The sequence below is a fragment of the Ictalurus furcatus genome, chromosome 22 (genome assembly GCF_023375685.1).
Source record: "Ictalurus furcatus strain D&B chromosome 22, Billie_1.0, whole genome shotgun sequence".
NCBI lineage: Eukaryota > Metazoa > Chordata > Actinopteri > Siluriformes > Ictaluridae > Ictalurus > Ictalurus furcatus.
In genome coordinates, this window is record NC_071276.1 from 6,218,884 (window position 1) to 6,237,754 (window position 18,871).

General features: G+C 41.7%; 3 protein-coding genes across 5 annotated transcripts; 1 reads left to right on the forward strand and 2 right to left on the reverse strand.

Moving 5' to 3' along the window:
* Positions 1 to 330: 330 nt before the first annotated feature.
* Positions 331 to 6,159, reverse strand: gtf2h3 (general transcription factor IIH, polypeptide 3). Of its 3 annotated transcripts, XM_053654018.1 has the most exons (14): positions 5,806 to 5,881; positions 4,243 to 4,273; positions 4,041 to 4,099; positions 3,609 to 3,715; positions 3,383 to 3,525; positions 3,163 to 3,225; positions 3,036 to 3,065; positions 2,187 to 2,215; positions 2,019 to 2,093; positions 1,803 to 1,856; positions 1,414 to 1,482; positions 1,106 to 1,241; positions 748 to 784; positions 331 to 621 (listed from the first exon to the last, which is right to left on the reverse strand). In XM_053654018.1, the coding sequence occupies exons 4-14, from the start codon at positions 3,677 to 3,679 to the stop codon at positions 552 to 554; spliced, it is 777 nt and encodes a 258-aa protein (XP_053509993.1). In that variant the 5' UTR covers positions 3,680 to 3,715; positions 4,041 to 4,099; positions 4,243 to 4,273; positions 5,806 to 5,881; the 3' UTR covers positions 331 to 551. The 3 variants fall into 3 exon arrangements, with proteins under 3 accessions (XP_053509993.1, XP_053509992.1, XP_053509994.1); XM_053654017.1 differs by lacking the exons at positions 4,041 to 4,099; positions 4,243 to 4,273 and adding an exon at positions 6,100 to 6,159 and having other exon boundaries at positions 5,806 to 5,885; XM_053654019.1 differs by lacking the exon at positions 4,041 to 4,099 and having other exon boundaries at positions 5,806 to 5,882.
* eif2b1 (eukaryotic translation initiation factor 2B, subunit 1 alpha) lies at positions 5,908 to 12,437 on the forward strand. The gene is made up of 9 exons (XM_053654016.1): positions 5,908 to 6,756; positions 6,985 to 7,086; positions 7,921 to 8,057; positions 8,520 to 8,636; positions 8,740 to 8,852; positions 10,117 to 10,185; positions 10,504 to 10,579; positions 10,668 to 10,793; positions 12,024 to 12,437. Exons 1-9 carry the CDS (start codon positions 6,744 to 6,746, stop codon positions 12,177 to 12,179), a joined length of 909 nt encoding a protein of 302 aa, XP_053509991.1. The 5' UTR covers positions 5,908 to 6,743; the 3' UTR covers positions 12,180 to 12,437.
* A 504-nt stretch (positions 12,438 to 12,941) lies between these two features.
* Positions 12,942 to 18,416, reverse strand: LOC128625583 (transmembrane emp24 domain-containing protein 2). The gene is made up of 4 exons (XM_053654022.1): positions 18,085 to 18,416; positions 15,435 to 15,627; positions 14,590 to 14,697; positions 12,942 to 14,421 (listed from the first exon to the last, which is right to left on the reverse strand). Exons 1-4 carry the CDS (start codon positions 18,262 to 18,264, stop codon positions 14,297 to 14,299), a joined length of 606 nt encoding a protein of 201 aa, XP_053509997.1. The 5' UTR covers positions 18,265 to 18,416; the 3' UTR covers positions 12,942 to 14,296.
* Positions 18,417 to 18,871: the final 455 nt, after the last annotated feature.

Sequence of the window (18,871 nt, forward strand, 5' to 3'; positions counted from 1 at the left end):
GTACACGTCTCCTTACAGAAAACCACACCATATCACCAATTACACGATTTGCTTTGTAAATTATTAAAAATAATTATTAGTCTTTGATTACATGGAGCGTCCGCCAAGTCCCTGTGAATGAGTTGTTACTATAGAAACAATAACATAATATTAGAACGACTGCATTATTATAAACTGGTGACTTGAAATACAGCCACAACTACTGTCAGAGTTGCTGTTATAGAAAAAGATATCAGCAATTTTGACACTAATTTATAGTTTTTCCCTGTTTATCAGATATTTGCCTATTTACTATATTTCGGTGAGGACAAACTCTCATACCGTAACTTGTTTAGTATAATCAAAACGCATCATCTTTATTTCCTATTTACAATACAAAAATGGAAACCTGTAATAGCTCCCCAAAATTATTGTCCATAATAGTTCAACCTTGTTCTTACGCATGATTCCTGCAAAAATCTAATGCCCACGTTCATGGTTTTTAAGTTACAAAAAAAATGCGCATCCAAAATAAAACTCGATCGTAGATGAATATTTGTCAGTTGACTGGATCAGTTTGCAGCTTTAAGTTTCTTTTTCTTCGGTTTCATCATCTGCGGCAGTGGAATCTTAAAGGCCGTTCTGGAAATAGGAAAAAAGTTTAAACGAAATAAAAAAATAATAATCCACAGAGCAAATTCTGAGAAAATTCAACTAAGGGTTTGTTTACTGATGAAATAGGAAGAGAAGGGTGTTATAAGTACTCACTCGCATGTCGTGCAGATAGGACTAAAGTTGCAGAATACTGTTGGATGAAAAAAAAAGAAAAGAAGCAGAAGCATATAATCCCATATGACCACAATATTCTTTTATAATAGATATGTGGATATAAGCAGATAGTGCCTGTTCATTTGGAAGTCTCATCATTTTGTTAAAAGCAGCTTCATCCACAGCCAAGTATTAACCTCCTGGCAGAGGCAACCAGGTTTTTAGGCTAAATCATCCTCAAAACAGCCGAAAGGCCACCACTAGATTTTACAGCGAGGTATCAGGTGCTTTTCCTTGGCCTATACTGAAATACATTAAAGACTACGTGACAAAACAGAGCTGGAAGTATAAGACGTACTTGACAGGCACACTGAGCAGACGTAACCGATCTCGATGAGGTTGCGGTGACAGAAGCAGGCCGCCCTGTAGTCCACGTGTACCGGTGGAGGAAGCACCAACTGCGAACGCTGATCCGCGTCAGGCAGGAAAACCCACTGCGTACAACATAACAAATCAACATCACACCGCTCACCAGCTCCAGCAACGCCACACAGAGCTGCAACTCTGAAAACCCGACGCACGCCAAACACAGCACTAAATAATACAATCATTTTGGACCAGGTGCGTCTGTTGAAGAATTGTACTCATGATGAATGATTAACTCACCAACAAATACTGCGCCAGAGCAGTTTTCTGGGGAATCTTTAGGTACAGACCACCAGTTATATCACAAGCCTATAAAATAATAATAAACATTAGAGGTCTTACATTTCATCATATCATCATATCATGTTAGATTTTGCCTCATCTTCTGTTCTGCTTCCGATCTCCACGTACAAGATTTCAGATTAATACCAGCAATAGTATGTCTCTCAGATTAAGACTAGTCCAATTCAAAGCATTTTCCGTGTTTAAATGCAACCAACCAAGACCAGACGTGTATCACCAATCACAGTGAGTTCAAACTAAGACCTGAGAATCGTTAAGCTTTGACTCTTCAAACCCGTTAAAGGAGAAATACAGTAGTGTCTATGGGGGAAAAAACAACAACAAACCTGCTGCAAAAGGCCTGAATCTGAGTCCAGCACACACGCATCAATCAGGACATTCTAGTAACAGAGAGAGAGAGAGAGAGAGAGAGAGAGAGAGAGAGAGAGAGAGAGAGAGAGAGCGAGAGAGAGAGAGAGAGAGAACAGTTTCCTGTGAGAACATTCTCTACTATTTAGTCAGCTTTTAAGGAATATCGAAAACGACCACAATCTCACAAAGACCTGTTTCTGTGCAGCAAAGATCACGTTCATGAAGTTCATGTACTGCAGAGCACAATCCTCAGCTGCTTTTATCACCTGTAGAGTACAAGCTGCTGAGTTAGTCACGTCTGGTGGAATATTCAGCTCGTGTTCATGTTCATAGCTGCCGAAATGAAAGCGGGTTCTTACCAGTATCCTCGACTTCAAGTCTCGACCGGCTGCAAAAAGAACGCAACAACAGAAGAGTAAATAATGTATCGCGTAAACGCAGATGGCACACCCGGACGCATGAGGATTTTAATTCGCTGCTGCCTGGCGGATCAGCGTGTTCGGAGATAAACAACTCGCCAAAGATAACTCTTCACTTTATATATATATATCTGTTTGAATGCAACAAACACAAACAAATTTGCTTCATGGTGCTGTGGCGCTCAATGCTCTTTATCTGAATCCCTCCACCTGCTGCACTACTCACACAAACCAAGGATGTGGTCTGGCATATACAGTAGCATGATAGAATGAGGAAAAGGAAATTGTGACAAAAGTCCAGAAACATGATCAGAACAGGAAAAAGACTTTGCTCCCTCCTAGGGAATCTACTGTAGCACTCGTTTATTTTGCACGCAATTATCTTGTCATACAATCGAGTTAAAATTATATTAGCTGCTACTTTTCAGCCAAGTCAATTGGACTTCCAGGCAAGCAGAACATTCCAGGTAAGCTTTCACTTGCCCAGTGTCGTTGTCGTCGTCCTCGTCATCATCATAACTGGCCATAAAAAAAAAATACAGATCCCTATTTGTTTACTTTGCCCATCACTTAAAATTGATATTCGTTTAGTCATTGTGTAAAACACAAAATAAAGGTTTCCACTGTCTCCTGAAAGGCAAGCAGCATTGAAAGTGTCCTTTATATTTCACCGCCACTCGTCACCCTGACAAACACAGAAACTTAATAACCATCGTTCAATTGCCCTCCAAAAAAAAAAGAAAGCAGTAATATTATTTTATTTCCATTTCCACTGAAAACAAAGCTTACCTTCCAGTTCCTTAGACACCCGATGAATATCTGAGAGTCAAGCGTTTAAGAAAATGTTTCGTCTGAACACGAGCTGTATCGAAGAACACGAAACAAGAGCACATGAAAGGAATGTTTGAAAGGATACAGCAGAGAGCTTTGGCGAGGGATCCAGCCAGTAACGTGTCGGTCTGGTGTCCTCTGACTTGCGCTTTAACATATTTATTACCGCTTAGATACATTTCAGTTACAGACGTTATAAGAAATAGTCAAACGTCAGCTCAGGTACAGTTTTAGGATTTAAAAACCACAGTAAAAGCCTGGTTAAGTTAATAGCGAGTTCACATCTAAGTACACGAGTAACTCACTCCTGGACATGAGATTCCTGATCTCATCAGCGATGACGTCGTCAGCAACGGACAGCAGCTCGTATTTGCCGTCGCCGGGTCCCGACACGTGATCCCCGGAAGCTTCTCCTGCTTTCCAGTACTTGCTTGGGTATAGAAAGTGACTTCAAATGGAAATAAAACAGGTCTGAGACGGACTGTGGGAAAAGCAAACCGCTAATGATGATTTGAATTACAGTTGGCTTACTTCTCCTGGCAGTGGCTCGCGATGATGGCCAGTTTGTTGGTTCTGGTCATCACCAGGTGAGAGTTCGCCATGACGATCACCGCATCCAGACATTTGGACAGTGTGAACTGAGAGAAAGATGAAAATAAGCAGGGAATAATACAACCGGTGGGGTGCTGTTACAGGAAAATAATCAGTCGCAGGGTGGTGTGACGCGGCCCAACGTGAACCTGGTTTCTTGGGAACATAACAAGCTGCATTTTTATGTCTTATTAACTTAAAGACAGAGAGGAAAAAAGCGAGGGAGCGAATGTCTACAGCTGCTGTAATGTAAACGGTAAGAAGTAACCTGTCTCATGTAAATAAATGGTAAGTGTAAACGGTTAAAGAAAGCACATAAATGAAAGAGTGTAACCACTGGCAGGTTGCTGTGGTACAAGAGGAATAAAGCACCTGGGGATTTGGTGTTGTGAGAAAATGATCGACCAATCAGATTTGAGAATTCAACAGCGCTGTGATATACATGTCAATTAATAATAACTGATGATAATAATAATAATAATAACTGATAATAATAATAATAATAATAATAATAATAATAATAATAAGGGTTTAAAATAAGTAAAATTGCAGGCAGTATACAAAGCTTCACTACATTTTAGTCCTTCATCCAAATGATTCAGAAACTGTAACACAGACACACACACACACACACACACACACACAAGATATTTATAACACACACACAAAACATAACACACACACACACACACACACAATATATGTTTATAACACACTAGGGCTGCACGATTATGGCCAAAATGATAATCCCGATTATTTTGTATATAATTATGTATTATGTGATTATGTATGTATATGTGAATATTTAGTCACAGCTACACAAAGTACTTTTCAGTCACAAATACGAGTGAAATGGTTGCACTGTAGAGCCCTGAGTTTATCTGCAAAGTTTTTTCCTGTTCGACGTGATGACGTTTAATGTCCCCGACAGCCTCTGTAGTGCCATTTAGCATCATGTTAGTTTCATGATTTCCCCTCGCGCAAAGCACTGGAGCTCGCAGAGAAGCTAGCCGCTTGAGCGCTAAAATGCTAACCCATGTTCTGGGTTTTGGCACTACAAAATGACGTCATCCCTGCGCCGCTCTATTTGATTGGCTGTAACTGTAGGAAGCACTTGATCTGAGTGGAGAAAACAGCGGAGTTTTCTGTGAGCGGAGGACGAACTTTAAACGTCAATATCGCGGTCGATCATGTTCATTTAATCGTGGGCAGTCAAAATAGTAATCGCGATCGATATCTGATTAATTGTGCAGCCCTATAACACACACAAACAAAACAACACACACAAGCTATTTATAACACACACACACACAAAACATAACACACACACTATATATTTATAACACACACAAACAAAACAACACACACAAGCTATTTATAACACACACACACACACACATTATAACTACATCACATCATTACAACCCCCCCCCCACATACACACACACACACACACACACATTATAACAACATCACATCATTAAAACACACCCACATTATAACATCACATACTGGAATAAAGTTGGTTTGACGTTCGATATTCGCAGATATGCGGAAATTAAGGGACCGTCTCTAAAGTTACATACGACATTGTTATACGCGATTCTAACTTCAATAGCATTTGAAGGGAATGACTTACAGTCATATAACCAACTGTGAAGTGTTCATCTAGGTGTCAGGTATGAGAAACACCTTTTAGATTTTTGATATTTATCAAAATAAACTATTAAATCATATATAAATATTGTCATATATTTCATTACAGCATGGGCTCATACACAAAATATACCATAATTTAAAGCTCAATAGCATTTGAAGGGGATGATGTACAGTCACAAAACCAACTGGAAAGTGTTTTTAGTGTGATTTAATAGATTATTTTGTTAAATATCAAAAATCTAAAAAGTGTGCATTATAGCTGACACCTACATGAACACTTTCCAGTTGGTTATATGACTGTAAGTCATTCCCTTCAAATGCTATTGAAGTTAGAAACGTGGTTAACAATGTCGTCTTTAGAGACGGTCCCTTAATTTCCGCGAATATCGAACGTCCAACGTCAAACCAACTTTATTACAGTACATCACATCATCATTTCAACACACACACACACACACACACACACACACACACGTACCTCAGGTTGTCTCTGAGACTGCTGACCCCACCATATCGGGTTGACATCTACCACAATGACCAGAAGACTAATTTCGTCTTCTGTAGAACAGAAACAGATATATGTGTGTGTGTGTGTGTGTGTGTGTGTGTGTTTGTGTGTGTGTTTGTGTGTTAGAGGTTAAACTGAAAGAATGCTGTTCATGCATTAATCTGTACTGATAAAGATAAAGATCAGAAAGTTTTCACGCTCAACATTTCAAATAAAACAGCACTAAAGAATAAACAGAAAGTTGTCACATGAGCATCTAGTTACCTGATGCCATTCCCGAGCGCCGCGTTCCAGAAAGGAAACCGGGTATCCGTTGTTGTCGTGTGTGACGTAATCATTTTGCGACCACGGCCTTTGACCGGATCTTTAATTTCCACTCGTTTTCCGACAAAACTCCGCCTCCTGTATTAGGAACCACTCATACTATTGGTTGCATCACACTCACGTGTACGCCATTTTACGTGTATTAAGGAAGGATTAGCCAATTAGAGCGCCGGAGGCAGAGTTTGTTTTAATACGGTTGGGAAAGTAAAGGACGTGTCTTTTGGGGATTCTTAAGACCAACCGATTTTAAAACGAGCCTTGGAGTGAGTAGTCACGAACGGAAGTCTTTCAGTTCTGTTAGAAAGCACTGAAGTGTATTTATCAGGTCGTGGTGTCGCGGATATCGGTGTGTAAGCTGCGTTCAGCGCGGTTCCTGTCATTCATTGCATCAGCAGCAACGTGCTGGAGAAACCCAGGACGCAGAATAACAACTGCTGAAGTCAATAAGCTTCACTTCTGGAAGAGAAGTGCTTATTATAATATTATAATATTTTTAAGCCACACACACACACACACACACACACACACACACACACACACACACACACACTGGTTTGGAAACACACAAGACAAGAATCTGCAGTATGGATGAAGGAGGTATGTGAACCTGCTGGCATGATGCATGGCTTGTAATATGAATGTGGTTAAAGTCACGTGACGTTCATTCCCACTGTAAAACTCTATCCTCGTTTTATTTTCATACTCTGATTAAGTACAAAAAAAAAAAACCCAAAGTGTCTCGATCTCAAAAGGATTAATCCACCTGAACGGCCATGTGCTGCTGAGCATCTTGTTCAACAATCCTGTGGTCCTGTTTGTCTCCAGAGCTAGTCGAGTATTTCAGGAAGCAGATGAGCCAAGATCCAGATGTGGCCTCGGCAGTGGCAGCTATCCGCTCTCTCCTGGAGTTCCTGAAGAGGGATAAGAGTAAGACCACAGCTCAGCACCTTCTCCTTCACACACAACTCTTTGTGGTTGAAATAACCACTCTTTGTCTCGTCAGGCAGTTGCCTCTGACTAAGTATTCACCCCATTTAAAATAATATTTTGGGTAACTGACATTATTTAATCTTTAATTTCCCGATCTCAAGTGCGTGTGCCTGTAGTTCATTGGTTCTAGCTGTATAACCACGAACCGGCACAACATTTCGAGCAGTTCCTCTCTTACGGCTTATCCAGTCACAGGCGTTGAACCAAAGACTAGCTACGCGTCTATAGACATAGACAAAGGAAAACGTTTTCACAGCCTTTCGTAGATTTTTCATCTTATTTACTCTCTCTGGTTTGATTGGGACAGAAAAACCATGCGCTATTTCTTTTTCTTGTCTATCACGTGTCGTTTGAGAGATGAAACTGACCACGTGTTCCAGATCACTATAGTGTTCACGGCGATATAGTATGGATGGATGTACTAGATTGCGAAAAATATAGTCAACCACCACACGGTCTACCTGAGCTCAGGATGAAACCCATGACCCACGAGGCTGTGAAGCTGTAACTCTTGCACCGTACCAGCTAGTTGTTTTGTTAAGACAAAGAAATAAAGCATGGCCTTTCTGGACTTCTGTAGATTAGTGAATTTACGAGGGGGGGACGTTAATAATGAAAACAGATTGGACAGAGAAGATTGCTTTTACCTCTGGTGACCTTACCTCTGATGATATCCATCTTATAAGGTGATAACTGGTGTCCACTTGCTATTTTTTTGTTTTGTTTTGTTTGTCACATTATGATTTGGTGAGTATTTCTTGCCTCCTGTAGGCGAGACCATCGTGGGCCTAAGAGAGAACTTGACCAAAGCCATCGGCAGGCTGGGGGAGGCCGATTCCTCTGTGGCCGTGTCCTCAGGAGGAGAACTCTTCCTTCGGTTCATCAGCCTCACATCGCTGGAGCATCCGGTGAGTCAGATGTGCGCACAAGCACAGTCGAAAACACAAAAATAAGCTCAAAGGTACACGGTTCTCACGTAGGCGTAAACGTCTTCACGAAAGCCACCGCTGTTTCCGTCGCCCTTGAGTTGCACGTCAATGATTGATTATACTGTTATTACTGTTGTTATTGTTGAACTGTCACTCAAATCGGTCTAAAGAATACATTTGCAAATGTACGACACAGCTGCTGAATTCTCAAGTCTGATTGGTCGATTCATTTTCAATAACAGCAGCTCTGACAGTAGTTCCAGCAGCAAGTTTAACATGTGTCTTATTAACTATTCTTACACAAAGAATACATTTTGGATGGTAACGGTAACTCCGCTTCACCTCGGGCCACGTCACACTACCCCATTGTTGATTAGTTGCCTCTAACAGCTGCTGTGCACATAGTAAATAAAGTATATTACCATTTTTTTTTCTTTATAGGATCTCTCCCAATGCAAGAATTTGATGGTGGACAGAGGCGAACTTTTTCTGAAGAAGATTTCCTTGTCCCGAGGCAAAGTGGCCAAACTTTGCCACACGTTTATTAAAGATGGCGCTGTAAGCATCTTACGAAATGAAACGAGCTACAATCTCAGATTTTACCCAAACTGAACGTACTTCCATGTCACTTGCACCTCACGTCTCACATTTTATTCTGCAGAAAATCCTCACGCACTCCTCGTCACGGGTTGTGCTGAAAGTCCTAGAGAGTGCAGCGGCTGACAAGAAACGCTTCACCGTCTACGTGACGGAATCTCAGCCCGATTCATCCGGGTAAGTCCCTCGCACATGTTGGGTCCCAAACTGCTGGAAGTCTCAGATGCACTGCTACGTCGGAGAAGTGTTCGTACTATAGACATCAGACACTTCAATAAAAACAGAGTGCAGAGAATCAGACAAATGGCTACAAGCAGTGGATTTACAAATGTAACTAACGTTAAAGTAATTGTGTAAAGACGTGAAGCCTGAGTTCAATTTGAATCATTTAAATACAATTGTTTAATACAGATAGATTGCAAATATTAAAATCAGTTTAAACAGCCATGTGCTGATACAACGATCAGTCATAACATTGAAACCACCTGCGTAATATTCTGTAAGTTCCACTTGTGCCGCCAAAACAGCTCTGACCCGTCGAGGCATGGACTCCACAAGACCTCTGAAGGTGTGCTGTGGTGTCTGGCACCAAGACGTTAGCAGCAGATCCTTTAAGTTCTGTAAGGTGTGAGGTGGGGCCTCCATGAATCGGACTTGTTTGTCCTTGTTTCGATCGCACAGATGCATCCCACAATCAGATTGAGATCTGGGGAATGTCGGAGGCCGAGTCAACACCTCAAACTCTTTGTCATTTTCCTCAAACCATTCCTGAACCATTTTTGCAGTGTGGCAGTGTGCATTATCCTGCTGAAAGAGGGCACTTCCATTAGGGAACATCGTTGCAACAAACAAAATTTAGGTAGGTGGTACGTGTCAAAGTAACATCCACACGACCAGGCGGGCTAAGCTTCGCTCCCCACATGCATGACCCTGTCCCCGGTTCACTGATTGTTCTTCCTTGGACCACCTTTGGTAGGTACTAACCACTGCATATCAAGGAACACTACACAAGATCTGCTATTCTGGAGATGCTCTGACCCAGTCGTCTAGCCATCATAATTTGGCCCTTGTTGAAGTCGCTCAGATCTTTACACTTGCCCATTTTTTCCTGCTTCCAACACGTCCACTTTGAGAACTGACACTTGCTGTCTAATATATCCCACCCCATGACAGGTGGCATTGTAACGAGATAATCGATGTTATTCACTTCACCTTTTGGTGGTTTTAATGTTATGGCTTATTCTCCACACACTGTTTTTGGACATCATCTGCTAGTGATAAAGGGCAGTAACACTGCTGGATGTGGAGTTCTAGAAAAACAATGCTTTTCTGGTTCGTAACCTTATCACAACACTCTGTCATGATTAAAATTTCTTACCTATCACCCGTTATTGCGCCTAATAAATCTTAAAGATTTTTTTGTTTTTGTTTCCCCCCTCAGTCAACACATGGCCGAAAAGCTGCGAAGACTCAGTATCCCAGTCACGATAGTGCTCGATGCTGCAGTTGGGTAATGGCAACGTTCATATTTTAATCTCGTGTTATAACCGTCTCACATGGCACCCCTTTGTTTTCTAACATAATGCATTCTATTTTTATTAGCAATAGAAAATAGTATCATCCACCCCTCCCCATATCCCAAAGCCCCTCAGATATGATAGGAAATACAGGATTGGCCTCTAGGCCTGCACCATGCTCTTCAGAGAAGAGTCTGCTGTGGATGTTTCCCAAACCCTGTTTGCTGTATAAGCCGTGTGTTTCATTATATCCAGTGATGCACATGTTGTACATGTTAAATGTGAGACTGCGTTGTTGTAAACGGTTTCAGATACATCATGGAGAAGGTAGACCTGGTCATTGTCGGTGCTGAGGGCGTGGTTGAAAGCGGAGGCATTATTAATAAGGTCAGTTTCGTTTGTGTAAACGCACGTACGTGTTCCGCTTCCATTGATAACGAGGTATTGGATGTGTAACTGTGTTTAATCCGTTTAGATCGGCACCTACCAGATGGCGGTGTGCTCCAAAGCGCACAACAAGCCGTTTTACGTGGTGGCGGAGAGCTTCAAGTTTGTGCGTCTTTACCCGCTCAACCAGCAAGACGTGCCTGATAGGTTTAAGGTGAGCTCCTTAAAATTCTGTTGTTTACTGAACCTCGGTTAGACTCAGGTCAAGAGCTTCAATCAATGTCCACATTAAACACCAGAATGCTGGGGGGCATCCCAGAATGCACAACAGGAAGTTGAGGCTACACTATGTTAGACAGTTAAAGAGTGGAAAAAATGTCACCTGGTCTTGATCCACAAAATTTTTGAATCCAGGTACAAAAGTATGTGAACACCTGACCGAGACTGGTTCTTCCCCTTTCTCCGAAGCACACAATTGTATATGTTGTCTTGCTGTTTGCTGTAGAATTACAATTTCCCTTCACTGGAACTAAGATGCACAAACTTGTTTCAGCATGACAATGCCCCAAACCGTGAAGACATGCTTTTCCAAGCTTGGAGTGGAAGATCTTGAGTGTCCTGCACAAAATCCTGACCTCAACCCCACCGAACACCTTTTTGCCTCCTCGCCCAACATCAGTGCCTGACCTCGCTCACGCTCTTGTAGCGGAATGAACACAAATCCACACAGCCACGCTCCAACATCTAGTGGAAAGCCTTCCCAGAAGAGTGGAGGTCATAACAACAGCGAACGGGGAATAAATCTGGAATGGGATGTTCAACAAGCAGACATGTGTCTGATAGTGAGGCGTTTATTCTTTTGGACGTATAGTACGTCTCCGAGCACGTGGCCGACACACTGAACGGTCCGATTAAGGAAAATGGTCATAACTAAGCAAACGCATCATTAAAACCCAGTTCTAGTTTCTGTTACGACTGAAATGAAGAACTTGGTAAACGGTGTATTCTTCAGCAGCAGGGAAGATACCGATTCACCTGACCAACACACTGGGACGTCGTTTGGACTGAAGTATGGGTGGCTGATAGTAAAAAGAAGGAAAGCCAATAGAAATGCAAGCACCTAAAAATCCTGAGTAGGACGAATGAAATCAGAGCCATCAACAAGGCGTCAGATCCACAACCTGCACGATAAGGCGGCCAACAGAAAACGATCATTTACGCATCAGGAGTAGCTTAAAATACACTTTTATCATATATGGAGCGGTTTATTCAAGCAATAATTCCTAAATCTCTTGCTTCAGTGCATAATTTCATCTGGATACTGTAGATTTCTCTCTTGGTGCTCATGCTTATACTAATTTTTTTTTTTATAATCAATGTGTAGATACCGATGTAACTGTATATGATCCTATAAAGTGTTAACCAAAGTCTGTTCCGTTCTCAGTATAAAGCAGATACGCTGAAAACCGCTGAGGATTTTAACCAGGAGCATCCGATAATCGACTACACACCTCCGTCGCTCATCACTCTGCTTTTTACCGACCTGGGTGTGTTAACGCCGTCGGCGGTCAGCGACGAGCTTATCAAGCTCTATTTGTAACCCTAAGGGCCATTACAGAGACACACAATCAAATCAAGATCCTCCTGACCTTGATGCAAATCCACCACGGCCATCTCGGTTTCTCTCAGAACCGATGTCCTTGATTTAAATATGCAGGTCGATCTGGCACTCATGTACTAGATGTACAGGTGAAAACTTTCTTTTTTTACACTGTGTACAGTAATATGGCATATATCTTGGACAAGTGCATCCTCGGTTCTTTCATCTTTCCTACTTAAAAATAAAAAGTTGTGAAAATATTTTGATGGACAGGAAGGAGAATATTCCTTCCTGTTACGTGTTTTTTTTGTTGTTGTTTCACTGCTACATACGTGTTCATTTGCTTACACGTCCCACCATTAGTCCCAAGTCCTTTCTTAGTGATCAAGTTAACCGATGGTGACTAATGGTTGTAAAATTATGGTTTGAATTAAAAGTTTGCAATATATACATTTTTCATTCATTCACAGAAATTTTTTTTTAAAAATCTAAAATGACTTGCAAGTGAAGCAGAATCCAAGCGTAAAGCCTTTCTTAAGAGTCAAACAGTGGCGCTCTGGGAGTCGGGAGGATTTAAAGAGCAGGGATCCCATGGAACCAAACAAAAGTCACAGCTAACATGGCAGTTTTCCACATGCCATCATTCATCTGAGGTTTTATTGAGGTTCAATTACTAATTTGTTGAAACAACCAACTAAATGCATTAACGAAAAGATCAGGGCAGATAGAAGAAATAATAATAACAACAACAATAACAGTGCGAACAGACAAGTCACACCTTTTAATTTGAACTGACAACCATACAATCATTAGCTCAGAACTCCAACCCTTTCTTAGAGTTTCCTTTAACAAAAAAAAATATATATATTGATCATCGTGGAGCATAGCGTTACGTGGAGGCCTCTTATCCAATAGGTCTGAATACCAAACCCTGAGGACGGTTGCTTTTGTACACAGGAGTCAAAGTTTATTTCAAATTACCGACCAAAACGGTCTGTAAACGAGCTCCAGTCAGTATTTAAAAAAAGAAGCCGGCTGATGTTTAAAACGTGGGATTTAATCGCTTTAAACCATTTCCCAAATTTTTCCAAAACCATTTCCAAATCTCTTTACTTAAAAGGGAAAGTACAAAAAAAAAAAAGTCATTGTTATATCCCACTAACTCCATTGACTCGAGGTGGCAAAGGAACTCTTGATTTGTATCCAGTTGGTGTAATTTTTAACATAACAAAATATTAATAAAAGTCATACCTGACCATCGACACCACCACCACCACATGAAACAAATCAACACGTATGGACTCCTGTTGTCTCTCTAATTTGCACATTTGTGCAGTGCGTCACAGCGAAGAAGCATTTGTGATAAGAATCAGGGAACACAACTCTCATTTATCTATTTACGTTAAACCCCAACAGATGAATAATGTTTCTGATTTAAAAAAATAATAAGCTTTTAACCACAAATCAAATTTGTTAACTTGTGGGATATCTTTAAAATGTATTTTAAAAAGGTGCACCAATTGAATTTTTTCCCCAATGAATGACTACCCCTCCCCTACCCACATACTATGAGGGCGAGTCATATGGAAAGCTTTGAAACTTTTTTTTTTTTTTTTTAAATATTGCATCATTGTGTATTACAAATAGGTGCGAAAAGTTCATAACGGTTCTACATCATCTCCGGTAAGTTCAACGCACGCGTCCCGGCTCTTAACGAGCGTCTGGACTTCTCTAGCTAAAAATCATTTAAAATTATGTTGCGCTGTTAAAACGTTTTTCATTTGACTCGATCTCGCGCACATGAAGCCGACCAAATCGGCCAGTGAAAGTCTGACCTCGTGTATCGAGGCCAACGTTCTCGGAAAAAACTTTCAATCGTTGCACCTTTACGCAAAATACAAAATGTAATCTTTAACAGGACCATGAATGGAAAAAAGCAGAGTGCATTCGTAGCCTTCACAGGTCCAGCCATTTCTAGTCATTGACTAGGAGGTGGTCATCTTCCCATCCCCCCCCCACACCCACCCCCCCCAATAGTTTATATGTCTTTATTCTCCAAACAAGTCCAAAGAATGGCGAGACACTTTGGAATACAAAAACCCGTTACAAATTGTGAATTAAACGACTCGCCGCACTTCAAAAAACCTCTTCAGGTAGTAAATCTGTCCCAGGGTCATGGCCACCAGCACCAGTGCCTCAAAGAAAGACCAGAGCACCACGCGACTGTTCGTGTTGTCGTTGACTGTAGAGACAAAAGCAAAAGGTGTTAAACCTGACGTGAACTTATCACTCTATGTTTAATAAAGGATTCAAACAAAATGTTTATTTATTTATTTATTAGATTGCAACATCAACATGTGTCCTCTTAGAAAATTGTATTACAATGATTTAGGTATTCTGAGGATCTTACTCGCTCGGTGTATCCTCTCACGGACCTCCATGTACTCCTGCTCGTGTTTGACCGCCGTCATGGCCACAGCCAGCTCATTAATCATCTCCTCCAGCTTGTTTTGGTGCACTGTAATGGAACAGGGCCTGATGAGAACATGCTTAATGCAACAGGAGCATGCATGGACAAGCAGAGAGCAGCGAGGAAATCACATTCACATGGATGGGGTTAAATGTCCGCGCTTCTTTGCTCGTCATGGATACACGTTGTACTGATTAGTGCAAGTCTGTCATGTATCTTTTTGGAGTTGTCCCCCCCTCCCACAAAACCACATGTATGTCAAAATTTTTTTTAAAAAAGTAACCCAATTCCACGTCAACCTTAAAATGTTTCCAATTAGTGGCACGCGTAAAAACCAAACACACTGTACAAACGTGGCATGTGTTACGGAACAGGTGTAAATGTTTTGTTTGGCTAGAGCGATAGTTAATGGAAGACTAATGCATAGTACACAAAAGCTTTTCATGCAGCCCAATTAAACCTACCATCCCAGGTGCCACCACCAACTGAGGGAGAGGAAGAAAGCAGGAAAGAGAGAGAGGAAGAAAGGTGAAATGAGAAGTATGACAGGATGAAATTAACGAAGAAAAAAAAAAAGACGAGAGATGTAACTGACTGCGACATTCAACAACGTACACGTAAGTCATGCACTACGCTCGCTATCTACGCACAAATAATCTTATGGTAAAAGGATTCAGAAGCATTTTAACTGCACACAATGACACATATTACATGTCTAACAAACAAACATTCTACATGGTTATTTACAGATAGTAAAGAAAACAGTCGTCACTGCATAGACACACCCTCTGTCTCCATGCCGTCGCCCTTGGGTGCCTCGCCGATATCGATAGTGAACATGACGATCTTGGGGGTCATGGTGGACATCTTGTTGCTGAAGCAGAACTTGTAAGTGCCGTCCATGTGTGCAGCCACAGAGTACTTCCCGCTGGACTCTCTGTCTCCTTTATAGATCTGCTTCCCGTCTGGACCTGTAATCTGTCGAGCGAACAAGGTTAAATCACACCACTGTCATACAGCTGCTTTAACAGGGATGTTACAATGTCACAATTAGTCATGAAAAGCAGTTTAAAATAACAACAAAATTGGTCAGTTATAGTTTTTATTTCGCCTCTAGAGGCCGCACTTGTACCATATGATGACAGCGGACCCTTCTCAGCCTCTCCCACAACGGACGCAACCGGGAAACACCATCGGTGTGGATTTCTGCCAATAACTGATAGTTCCAGCAATTGGTTATCGGTGCGGATTGCTGAAACCAATCAATCGATTGACCTCTACTCACCTGTGACATTCTCAAATGCGCAATTTTTAAAAATAAATAAATAAATAATAATTTGCTCGATCATCCAGAGATCGTGCGTTTTGAATCCCAATGATGCCACATCCGTGACCAGGAGTCCACGACAGCATAATCGCCCATGCCCTCTGGGCGTGAGGGATGCTACACCCTCCCTCCCCTACCAGAGTGACGCTAGCCAATTGTGGGCATGTGAGATCTCATGTATGTGGAAGAGGGCAGACAGCATTTCCCTCAGAGTGTTGGCTGGCTTCACATGTCTTGGAGGAAGCACATGATAACAGCTTCCAACCCAAAGGGCAAAGGCCGTGTGATAGGGGAGACCTAACTGGTGAGTGGGAACTTGACAAGACTAAATTAGGCCGCATTTCCACCACAGGAACGCTCCCCAGGAACTAGGACTTTTGGAGGTACTCGGTGTGTTTCCAGCACAGAGACCAGGGTCTAAATTAAGTTCAGGGTAAAATATTTCCCACTCGGAAAGTGCTACTTTTTCAAAAGTTCAGGAACTTTGGGGGGTGGGATTTGGCCGCTGAACACGCTGATTGGTTGAGTGCATGCAGCATTTTATTTCAACCACCGACCCGTGGATCAACAAGTGGTTTCCCGATTGGACTAATCTGCGTAATCTTCATGGTACTTGAGACCGCAATGGAAATGCAGTCAACAAAGGTCTAGAGGAACCAAATGGTCGCTTGGAAAAAAGTTCCTGGGACTAATTGCTCCAGGTAATTTCGGTGGCTTTAGTGAGAAAGCAGGCAAACAGGGAAGTTGACTGTTGACCGATTAACTCAACAGCCAATGGTGTTCGAGATGCACCACAACATCAGCGAATCAAAACTTGACAGTAGCTTAACGAACTAGCTAAATTCCTTGACTGTGAAGGCTCTCATCGCCATGGAGAATTTCCTCACACACACCTTGCCACATTAATGAGGGTGGAATCCTAGATGACGAGATGGTGTGCGCTTCTGGAGTTACGCCGTACGCAACTTCGCAAGAAAACGATATTACGTCCTTACTCGCGGACAAGCTCCGATGGTATAGAAAGACCGAACCGCGTTCTCAAACCAGCCCGAGGTAGCGTTGCGTCGCGAATATCCGAAAGCTGTTCGGAAAAAAACTTTTTTACAGAGTTTGCTGCTAACGCGCAGCTACTCCTGAGTAGGGGGTGGGACTTACACCTTCCGGAGAGCATTTCATTGGACGAATACAAAACTAGCACAGGATGAGTCATCGGGGGGAAAAAATGTTTTAACCGAGACAAATTATGAAATTAAAATAAGACTCTCCAAAAAGAAAATATTCTTTTTAGATAGATTATACTATCATCTTGGTCCGTAAAACTAAATAAAGCTCCGAAATATCAAACTTGAAAGCAAAGTTCTCGTTTAAAATGCTTTTTACCTAAAATTGTACAGCCCCAAAGCAATACGGACAGATTTCTACACATTTCTCTGTCCATTCTGTTTACCGAGTGAGTTTCTTACACGCTCCAGAAACTAGCAAGAGTATTATAATGGTGAAATACTGATTTTAAACCCTTTATTCGGTTATAACTCACTTTACAGTCTAAATGAGGACTTCTGCGCAGCACAGACTGTTTTAGCTGATTTGAATATCTCAGCAGGAATAACAGCTGTTACACACACACACACGAGCTGCTGTCTATCTTGTCTAATAAATAAACACTCATGTAAAAAAAATATTTAAATAAATAACAATATCATCCATTCTAGCAAAGCTCATATGAGTGAGTCGGTTATTGTAAGTAGGTTTTGAAGGTGAACTACCGACACAGCTGGCTCACAAACACCGCCATAGCTGGCTGTGGCTTTGATAATTGAAAAATAAGCGAGTTAGATATAAATCTGGGCTTTAAATGGTGTTCCAGAACATTCTGTGTGTGTGCGGGCGCATCTTCAACCTGTTTGTGTCGAACACATAAGGAAGCTAACAGGCTAAGTATAGTATTAAAAGTGTCGGCTGCGTCCCAAACCGCACTCCGTTACACTGAGTAGTGTCCCTAAACAGTGCGGTGTTGAACGCTTTTCGGCGCGTTAGCTTGATACGCTGCTCCGGAGATACTCGGTCGCGCTACAGCGCGAAAGCAGTGTGGTTTTGTTTGTTTTTACCTCCACGTCAATGTCCAGGAAGCCGCCCTCGGCCACCTCGAACATGAGGCCCATCTTGGTGCCCGAGTTGACTCGCTCGTAGAAACACTCCTCGGCGTGAGCATCAACGCTGACGAAGTAACCGGACGCGGTGGCGCACAGCGCTGCCAGGACAACCGCGACTTCCGAAAAGGTCAACATGGCGAAAACTCCGACTTTAACAAAATCTAGACATGAAAAGGATTATTATTATTAAAGTTAAAAAGATATATATTATATATACAGTACGGCTTCGCGCTACTAGAGGAAGTGTAAGCCTCGGCGAGCCGCAGACATGCGGGGGAGGAGTCACTCACATCATCGAGCCGCCGTGATCGCTTCTAATTGGACAGAACCTACAGCTTCCGTAGTGCCACGTAAAGCTAAAAGTACGGAACAAGCGGAGGGACAAACTTCATGCAGATTAACGCAACGCAAGTCTTTTTTTTTTCTTTTTTTTTTTTTTTAATATAGAGAAGATTCATTGCAAAAACCAGGGAGGCCAGTCATTCAGAAGTAATCTGATCGGATTGGATCTAATCTTGAAACTGGGTTTGTTCAAAAGACAAAAAAAGGTATTCTGAATTCAGATTAGATCAAGTAATCTAATCTTGCCTTTGTAATCTCTGTATCAAATCTTCAGTATGTGTGTTTTGTTTTGTTTTTTAGTAGGATCGGGATACCTGTTATCAAAAAAAAAAAAAAAAAATCAAAATCATGATTATCCTGATCCCAGCAAAACAAAATGTAATAAAAGTTTAAAACTGGA